The 9,831-nt window shown below is 45.3% G+C and overlaps 4 protein-coding genes across 4 annotated transcripts; 2 read left to right on the top strand and 2 right to left on the bottom strand.

Annotated features, from left to right (window-relative positions):
- Window positions 1-1,803: 1,803 nt before the first annotated feature.
- LALA0_S01e01838g (LALA0S01e01838g1_1) lies at window positions 1,804-3,699 on the top strand (the record flags this gene model as incomplete). Its single annotated transcript, XM_022774171.1, has 1 exon — window positions 1,804-3,699. One exon carries the CDS (start codon window positions 1,804-1,806, stop codon window positions 3,697-3,699), a length of 1,896 nt encoding a protein of 631 aa, XP_022626294.1.
- An 844-nt stretch (window positions 3,700-4,543) lies between these two features.
- DID2 (LALA0S01e01816g1_1) lies at window positions 4,544-5,158 on the top strand (the record flags this gene model as incomplete). Its single annotated transcript, XM_022774170.1, has 1 exon — window positions 4,544-5,158. One exon carries the CDS (start codon window positions 4,544-4,546, stop codon window positions 5,156-5,158), a length of 615 nt encoding a protein of 204 aa, XP_022626293.1.
- A 126-nt stretch (window positions 5,159-5,284) lies between these two features.
- CCT7 (LALA0S01e01794g1_1) lies at window positions 5,285-6,940 on the bottom strand (the record flags this gene model as incomplete). Its single annotated transcript, XM_022774169.1, has 1 exon — window positions 5,285-6,940. One exon carries the CDS (start codon window positions 6,938-6,940, stop codon window positions 5,285-5,287), a length of 1,656 nt encoding a protein of 551 aa, XP_022626292.1.
- A 498-nt stretch (window positions 6,941-7,438) lies between these two features.
- Window positions 7,439-9,616, bottom strand: LALA0_S01e01772g (LALA0S01e01772g1_1; the record flags this gene model as incomplete). The annotated part of the gene is made up of 1 exon (XM_022774168.1): window positions 7,439-9,616. The coding sequence occupies one exon, from the start codon at window positions 9,614-9,616 to the stop codon at window positions 7,439-7,441; it is 2,178 nt and encodes a 725-aa protein (XP_022626291.1).
- Between the last annotated feature and the right edge of the window lie 215 nt (window positions 9,617-9,831).

The following is a 9,831-nucleotide window of genomic DNA, read 5'->3' as shown; positions in this document are numbered from 1 at the left end:
TAGAAAACACCGGGTTAAGAATGCGAGAGGTTAGCTAAATTGTGGTGCTTGAATGTCCGATTTTTCAGATTGAGTACGCCGAATAGTGCCGCTTGGATCGGCAAGTTTTCAAAGTCAATACGCTATTTAGTGGTACTTTTGTTCGCCTTCGTAACAGCTCATCTCTACAACATCGCTGATAACATATGCTCTGCACGTATTTCCGAACATTTGGATCACCCCAACATGCAACTATCACAGTTTCTCATCAAAACATGATGATGGCCATTTTCAAGCTCACTTAGCTTAGGTTCGTGCTATAAAGGAAGCTGAGATCCCGTTGCACAGACTACTTACTCTACTGTATTATCCAAAACCCTTCGAAGCAGGCGATGTGGGGTTTCAATGCAAAGAGCTCATCCCAGAGTTCAAGCGAATGCTACCAATGTTATTAAACACTCAGTGACATCTCATGTCCGCACCGAACGATAAAACCCGTACTTGTTCTCTGGTAATAGCCAGAATTGTGATCAGCAACCTCCCCGCTTGTCAACCATGCGTGGTTTCCCTACATCGGACCTCCATAATCATCATCCAGTTTTCCAGCTGTAAGTCTATTTTTGGAGTGACTACAAGACCACAGATACGAGCTTCTCCACATACGAGCTTCTTCAGACACGATTTTCGCTTTTATCGCAACTCCGCATGCGCACACTGACTGTACCTGCCCCCCCACGTTTCCCACATTTGTTGCCGTCCGCTAGTTTGGCTTCCTTTCTTATCAACGACGTCCGTTCTGACAACCGGCAAATCACTGTGTATCGATAACAAATCTCCAGTGAAAACCATTCGGCACCATTTTACTGAAATACGTCCCCCAGCCAGCCTCACACACTTAACATATCACGCACCCTCTTATCATGGAGTTTAACATCCTATATCGCAATATATCCTGCATCAGGCATGCCCCACCCAATGCCTTGGCACCCATCCACAAACGCCGCTCTACACCCAACACCTAAGCAGCAATTGATTGGCTCAAATTGGCCCAAGATGGCTTAAGATGGCTCAAAATGACCCAAGAGGTATCGGCGATGACTCTGTTATCAGGATTTTCTATCTACAGCACCTGAAAAGGCAGCGAAATACGATAAAACCCGGCGATCGCGGGAAACTACCCTTCTGCGATCATGTGGCCCGTCCTAGCTAAGTCAATGTGACTTGCCAGATACCGTTTGAGTTGTCCATCGCGTTGCCCGTCGTGTTAACCAGATAAGATAAGCTCATTATACTATGGTGAAAAATAATGGGTAATATTGATCAATAATAAATGTTGATGATTTCCAATTTGAATTGCTAAAATCCAAAAACATCCAGACAAAAACCTACACAAGTGTTCATTACAAGGGGTTTGGCGCAGCTTAGGAAGGTCCAGTACAAAACCAGTGGTTGAGTCGGTCTGAACGGTACTGTTTTGGTAATCTGAGACGCTTTTTTGGTAGATTTTGAGCGGTGTTAACTCAAAACGAAATTTCGACGACTGCCAAAGTTTTTGCATAGTTTTGGAGCGTTTGGTGCATCTCAAGCAAGATCCAGAGAGTTTGAGGGCTTTATATCAAAAAGTGCTCGTAGGTTTTTTCGCCTTTTGGTTATTATTTGACGGAGAAAAGCTTTGGATTACAGATCACTACCGTGGAAAATAAACTTGAGTTCGATTTGTGGGCTTTTCGAGTATCCCAAATTTGCTTGTGAACACCTATTTTGGACGTTGAAATAACAGCCCTCCTTTTTCACCCATCACACAGTCAATAAAACAAGCGTGCCATGACAAAAACGAGTATCGCAATGATGCCACCGCACACCACCGAAAGCATGGCCAATCCGGCTCCAAAACCTAGTGGAGGTCCTGTTTGCAGGAACTGTCACACACTGACAACGCCGCTCTGGCGTAGGAGTGAGCATGGCGCGGTTCTTTGTAATGCTTGCGGGCTATTTCTCAAATTGCACGGTCGTCCTCGACCCATTAGCCTCAAAACAGACGTTATAAAGTCGAGAAACCGTAAAAGTGCACATTCGGGGACCAATCCGGCAACCAATCCGGCCACTAATCCGGCAACCAATCCGGCCACTAATCCGGCGGCCAATCCGGTAACCAATCCGGCTGCTAATCCTGCTGCTAATCCGACCGCCATTCCTACGACCCATTCAGCTGTCAATCCTGCTGCCAGTGCAGCTGCGAATTCGGCCCCAATCACTCTGCATGAATCAGCAGTTGATATGCGTAAAAAAGATCACAAAAAGCGTAGGATCCAGGACCCTCGCGAAATAAGCGCTGCGGAAACGCTTGAGACAATTCTGCAGTTTGAGAAGGGTTCCCGCCAGATTCCCAGACTACCTGAATCCCAATCAGGCGATAGCACACCGAATCACGCAGCTGCAGCAGCGGGACACATGCACGTTTGGCGTAGAATAATACCGGCAAACCAAACAAATCCACCTGCAACACTAGGAGCTGCTGCTTCTCAACGGAAAGCTACAGGCCCATTTCCCAATAACGGGCGTTTGCCACATTTATCAAATCTGTTAGAGTCCGTGAAAGGTACTGATGGCGCGGCCCAATCACAGACGCCGGACATTCAGGTAATTTCGACTTCCTCCCTAGATCCGGAAATTCTAAAACATCAATATCAGGAGCAACCGGGTCAGTCTTCAGAGACTACACCGCCATTGCCGCAACAACGACATCAGCCGCAAGGGTTAGCTTCGCCACAAAATTCCGGTTACGGCGGTAAGCCGCCGGTTTCTAACAGGCCTTCGGACTCGGGTCGGGTCCTTCCACCAACAGCTTTAGACAGCCAATTTGATGAGCACGATCGACAAGCGCTAGACGGCAGCTACCAAAATATTTCAGGTCAACGAGTCAACTCGGGCCAAATAGCAAACGGGGCCGGTCAAGTTCCACAGATGCACATGGCTTCGATCAACGAAATTCTGAATAACCAAAAGTCCACTTACGAGTCGCTGGGTAGTACATACCACAACGCAATGGGTGAGGCTAGAGGACCAGGCAGCAGTAGTGTATCAAGAGCTCAATCACCGGGCGCTCATAATGGTTCATCCCATGGACCTATACCGCAGATTGTGCGTCAAAATAACTCAGAAGGGAGACATACTTCTCATTTTCGTTCGGGCTCTCAGACTTCTAACTCTCCTCCACCTATCGACTCTCAAACAAGTGCCGCCACTGGTACTTCCCCCGTCGTTAACGGTAATGCTACCCTCAAAGTTGAGGCATCCAGTGTACATGATGTTGAACAACAACGCGGACGTCTGGAACACGAAATTACTCGTGTTAACCAACACCGCGAAGAAGCCGAAAAATCGCAACGACACAGGCGTCTGGAACAGGAAATTGCTCACGCCAACGAACACCGCGATTATGCAGAGAAATTACAACAGCGCGATGGTGGCGGTCATAGCATGAACACTGATACGAATATCAGCAGGTCACGAGGAAGCCGACATAGTCCTGATGAGGCAGCGAATCTGCCAAGCGCTTCTTTAATCAGTCTCCTGCAAGGTCAGGAAGGAGTAATAAAGCTCAAGACACGAATCAGTGAACTTGAATTGGTCACAGATCTATACAAAAGACATATACTTGAGCTCGATGCTAAGTGTCGAGGCCTCGAGGAACAACTAGAAAACTTCAGGAGGGATTGAGAAACGGCACAAAGGACAACTCAAAATGGATTAGCAAGAACCACGTATGGTTGTAAGCAAGTCAAAAAAAAAAAACAAACAGAAAATGGCCAGTCTCTGCTTTTTGGGCATGCCAGTATCTATAAACACACCTTAGAAAACGTTTGTCGTTGGTAGGCTAGCTTTAAACAGTGTTTCGGGGCAGTACGAGACTTGGATCTGGCGGAAGGTGTACGTCAGGGCCAGACGACGGACATGTATAAAATGATATTCTCTAGTGATGACGGAGACGTGAGAGGTGATACAAAAAGGAATCGATAAGACGAACTCTTCGGGATACCGCGAGAGATGGTATTCTGCAGATTTAGTTGAATATTTTTTCAAAACTGTTTGTTTGAAATCAACTTCTACTGTTCTATATGCCATTTTCAAACTGTGGTGAGAATTAATTATTGAAAAAGAATGTATGTCTTGGTTTCAAGAAGTGCCATCCTAATAAATAGGTACTGAAGCCAAGGACTATCAATGCTTATCATTGGCGAGCCAATTCCTTTTTTCTTATTATCCGAATAGTCCTTTCAAATCAGAGAGAACAAGCATCTCTTCTTTATGAATGTATATCGGCATCGAACTGTTTATGCCAGTTATATTTCATTTCAATCTTCAGATCCAAACCTCTAGTTGATCATCGAGTCGATTATATATGCGACTCTCCAGCCGATCCTTTAGTCTCTCGGAATTTTCTATCACGTGACTGTAGCTCTCAATAATATATCCAACCTCTAGTAGATCTTGAGCGAACACTTCAGCTACTCCCGGACAACAACCATACTATAAACTCACGATTAAAGCACCTTTAAACAACATGTCGCGTAATCCTGCTGCCGGGCTCGAAAACACGCTGTTTCAATTGAAGTTCACGTCGAAACAACTGGCGAAACAGGCTCAAAAAGCGGCCAAAGAGGAGAAACAGGAGGCGAACAAATTGAAAAAAGCACTCAACGAAAGCGAAGAAATAGCTCGTCTTTATGCCTCTAATTCGGTCCGCAAGCGTAACGAACGCCTCCAGCTATTGAAATTGGCTTCCAGAGTCGACTCTGTGGCGTCCAGGGTCCAAACTGCCGTTACCATGCGCCAAGTCTCTGGAAGCATGGCACAAGTGTGTCGTGGCATGGACAAAGCGCTTCAGAGTATGAATTTGCAGCAAATAACAATGATCATGGACAAATTCGAGCAACAGTTTGAAGATTTAGACACGAGTGTTAACGTTTACGAAGATATGGGAGCCAATTCTGATGCAGTAGTGGTGGACAACGATAGGGTTGACGAGCTCATGAATAAAGTTGCCGATGAAAATGGTCTGGAGTTGAAACAGTCGGCCGCGTTGCAGGATGTGACAGAAGTCCCAACAAAAACAGACACAGTATCCGACGAGAAGGAGCAGAAATTGGCGCAGAGATTGAAAGCATTACGCGGATAAGGCATCAAAAACCGAGAAGAACGTACCACAAAGTTGGTCAAGCGGGGCTCATCTTCTCTACTTCTTTCAAGAAGTTGCCTCGGTATTTTGGCGCACACTGTTTATATCTACATGGTGTTACAAAACTTAACGCATTGGCATCCCTCTACCTCTGGCACCACCCTGTGGAGGCATCATACCGGCATTAGCAGGTTGACTTTCCTTATTTTTGATTGTTTCGTCCACAGATAAAATCAAATTGGTGGCCTCAGTGGCACTGCTCAAGGCATTTATCTTAACAAGGGCAGGCTCCCAAACAAACTTGGCAAAATTGTCACCGATACTTTCTGCGTCGAAGTCTACGCCAAACCACTGTTCACCTTTACTGTGCGCCATTCGTAAACGATTTAATATATCTGTTGCGTCAAGTCCAGCATTTTCACATAGCTGTCTAGGAATGACTTCAAGAGCTTTGGCAAAAGCATTGATTATCAGTTGTTGTTTGCCAGCAATTTTTTTAGATTCATCTCTTAGGTATTTCGAAATCTCCATTTCTATAGCACCGCCTCCGGCAACGACAAGTTTACTTTTGATGGCTCGTTTGACAACCATTATGGCATCGTGTAGAGATCTTTCCACTTCTGCGATGACTTGTTCAGCACCACCACGCAGTAGCAATGTGCAGGTCTTGGCTTGCGGACAGCCTTTGAAAATGTTGTAACGTTCGGAACCCACCTGGGTTTCCTCAAACAGCTCGCATGTTCCTAGATGTTCCGGTTTTATATCTGAAGTTGTCGATTGAATAGCACCCCCAACAGCCAAAATCACACGGTTCATGTCTTCAGCAGCAACTCTTCCGGCACAAAAGATGTTCCTGTCAGCGAAAAACTGGGTAGCCAAGTCACCAATAGGTAATTTGGAAAGCACGATATTGGCACCGGATTGTTCGATTTGTTCAAGTTTGTCGGTAATAATTTTCCATTCTGCGTCCACGACAGCATTGTAATCTTCGACGTGTTCAACTCGTACTTCGGCATTGTCCTTTTCGGCCTTCAATTCCAGCTCCACGTTCAAGCTGAGAATCTTAGGGTTCTCGAACACTTTGGGTTGTTGTTCAAAACCTGCGTAGGAAAATGTTTTCTGGAAAGCAACACCATTCACGAAAATAGAGTCCTCCATAGCACCGCCCGGGATTTTTTTGATCCCAATCAGTTTATCGTCCAGTTCTTCCTGATCAAGAGACAACACAGCGTCGACACACATCTTGACGAAAAAATCGGAATTGCTGCTGATGAGTTTCGAGGACATCGCGGTTCTGGCACAGCGTTCTAACAGCTCTCTGTTGGCTCCATTATCGCTGGAAACCGATGACGCAAGTTCCTTGATTTTCTTGATGGCCATGTTAGCAGCGTTTCTGTAGCCTTTGACGATGACATGCGACGAAATACCCTCTTCTAAAAACGGTTTTGCCTCCTTCATGAGCTCCCCAGCTAAGATGGTCACGCTGGTTGTACCATCGCCCACTTCTGCGTCTTGAGCTCTTGAAATGTCTACCAAAGTTTTAGCAGCAGGATGGACCACGTCCAAAAGCTTCAAAATCGTCGCGCCGTCGTTGGAGATCGTTGTTTTTCCGTTGGAAGACACAATCAAAATATCTGAACCCAATGGACCTAGTGTGGGCCTCAAAGAGTCCTGAATCGCCAAACATGCATTGATATTGGAAATGATTTGTCCACGGCCTTGGGACGCATCGGTGCCCTCTTTAAGAACCACAATTGTTGGAGTTTGGCTTCCAAAGTTCATTGTGAGTTTGAGACGGTTCTGATCAATGTTCTAAACACTCAAAACAAAGCGTTTTATGGTCAAAACTTGTTGTTTTTCGTTGTGAAGAACCAAGTTCGATCGCCACTCTGCAGTTTTTTCAAGATCATTTATGGATCAGATGACAGAAAGTATGGAATGTTCATGATGTTTAGAGTTTTGTAACTTAAAGCGCAAAACAGGAACACATATGCGAGTCTAGAACTGTTTGTAATAAATGCCTTGAAAAGAGCTGATTTGAGGCTTTCGAATGAACTAGCTTTGGTAAATTTCTGAGCATCTTGAGTTGATACAATAATTCAGAATAATAACAACTAAAAAATAACAGTTCCTAGACGAACGACATTGTTGATCAGCCGTGCACTGGACTAAGCTTGAATAGATGTTTTCATAAGAGAGTGAATATTTGCTTCTGCTAGATGTACTATTTACAAACTATTTCGTTGAGATTTTTGAGTTGTCCCCAGTCTACGTTAAAATTCAAACAGCCCAGGTATTGACGGTACCATCGGTGCGACCTTCGATCAAATAGCCATTCTTGTAACGGACAAACTCCACGATACTAGTGGCTTCTTTGTCATCTTCGGCTTCGTCGCCACATTTCCATTTACGACCATCCTTGCGGTCGTAAACCCTTACACAACTTTCGTTGTCTGCAGCGACGATTTTGTTGAAATCGAACTCCAAGCTGCTGATGGGACGATCGTATGCAAACACATCGGCCAAGAGTCCGGTACGGAGATCCCATATTCTAATACTGCGGTCAAGTGAGCCCGTCACCAGATTTACAGAGTCGAACTGCAGGCCCGTGATGGCATCAGTGTGCCCCTCGAGCGCGCGAACGACCTGGCCGGATCTGAGATCCCACAAGCGTACCACACCGTCTTTGGTACCGGTAGCCATGGCGGCATCGTAAAATTGTAATGCGCCGATGACCGGGGGCTCGTTGTGCGTGAGAAGCACATTACTGCTTGGGTTCTGTGAACTGATAGAAGATAATCCCGTGGATGTGCCCCGGTTTGTAAAATCTATGTCAATGGTTTGCAAACATCTGCCAGTGTGGAGATCCCATTGACGAATCGTCCGATCTTGCGAACCAGACACTAACGTGGTGCCTTCAAAATGCAGCGCAGTGATTTCGTCCACATGCGCGTCGAATGTGTGCAAACACAATTCTTCTTGGTCTTCTTCCTGTGCATTTTCGTCTTGGAATATTTCTTCGGCCTTTTCGATATCCCAGACCTTGAGCAATGCATCACGTCCACCGGTGACCAAAGTGTAGGATTCGTCCATCCGCATACAGCTCACAGACGCCAGATGACCCGAAAGACTACCAATTTGGGTTCCTTTACTCAAATTCCATATTTTTACGCAATGATCAAGTTTACCAGCTGTGCTCATGGTTCCAAATGGCATGTCAAAGTCTAGACAAGTGATGCCATCGTCGTGAGCTTGTGGTAAAGCCATAATTTTACTACCGGGTTCGTAAAACTGCTGTAAAGTGGGATAAGTCTTCCGTCGTCTGTTAGAGCTGTGAAATTTGGTTCTTGAAGGCTCATGAAAATGATGAGAGCTCTTTGCTGTAGATTTAGAACCCCGGCGCTCATGCCGGCTCCGTACTTTTTGGTAAATAGACTTGCTCATTAGAGCAGACGTTTCTTCGTCATCATCGCTTTCATTTCCTGTGACGTAGCTTCTTTTAACAGCTGTACTCGCTTGCGCTTCTTTTCCAATGTCAGTGTTGGACTCTTCCCTTTCTGAGGGCACATCAGAATCGGAACCGTGACTATCTAGTTCATTAGCTTCCACGACATCAAGTCTCTGTCTTACAAACGCCAAATGTTTTTCGTAAAAGATCTCGTTCTGGTCAACCCTGGCCACCCTCTTGAAGATCAGCTCACGCACTGCTTTAAGCCTTTCGAGCTTTGCGTCAATCTCTTTTATTTCGCTTGCAGCAAGGTTTTTCTGTATTTCCAAAAGATCCAAGCCATCTAAAAGCGTTTGAGATGCCGCTTTTAGCACGCTCAAAGAATTGGAGGTATTTACTTCGTCCCAATCGACCTCTGATGGCAGAGAAAAACCGGCATTATTATCATTTGCGTTGTTTTCCCCATTTTCTATAGCTGTGGTTTTCTGACGAGGGCCCGAGGTAATCATTTCATCAATGGTCGGCAGCGACGATTCAAAACCTTGGAATAGTGACGGTTCTTCCAGCGCTCTGGTATTTTCCTGTTTCTCTACATGTTCACCATTTTCCTTTAAAAACTTGCCGGAATTTTTCCTTTGTCCGCGATGGGATTGACCACTACTTGGTATGTCGTACAGAAGCTCTTCACTGAGGTAACTTAGTAACCTAAAACTGGTCTTTGTGTTACTAAACTGGTTTTCGAAAAACGATCTTCCATTGGCCGCAGAATAAATATCTTGAAATGCCTTGTTGTCTTCCTTTCTAAACGGATTGGCTGATGTACGCAATTTCGTGAGTGCATTGCTCGACCCTGAGTGTGTGATCGTTTGATGCAGTAGTTTCTTGTAAGGACTGCTGTATGACAAGATTGTATCTTCCATGGTTTGCGATCCAAAGATTGCAGAAGCAGTAGTTGAGACCGCTCTGCTGATTTGAGAAAATTGATCAGAATTGCTAGAACTTGACCCCATGCCTCTAAACTAAGTCCTAGCAAGTCTTGTGGGTGAGCTTTAATGGTGGTTTTGTTGACAGGTTGCGCTTTTGCCTTGCGGTTTTCTTCGAATCCAGTAATAATTCAAGAGCTCTCTCTCATTGCACGAGGGTTGAGAGACGACAGAGGACAAAGGAGGATTAGGAAAAGTAAGGAAGCATGATGAAGGACAGTTGATGATTCGTTGAGATTAAT

Source organism: Lachancea lanzarotensis, scaffold LALA0S01, assembly GCF_000938715.1.
Source record: "Lachancea lanzarotensis genome assembly LALA0, scaffold LALA0S01, whole genome shotgun sequence".
Taxonomy (NCBI): Eukaryota; Fungi; Ascomycota; class Saccharomycetes; order Saccharomycetales; family Saccharomycetaceae; genus Lachancea; species Lachancea lanzarotensis.
Note: the sequence above shows the minus strand (reverse complement) of the source record. Positions and strands in the feature narration are given on the sequence as shown.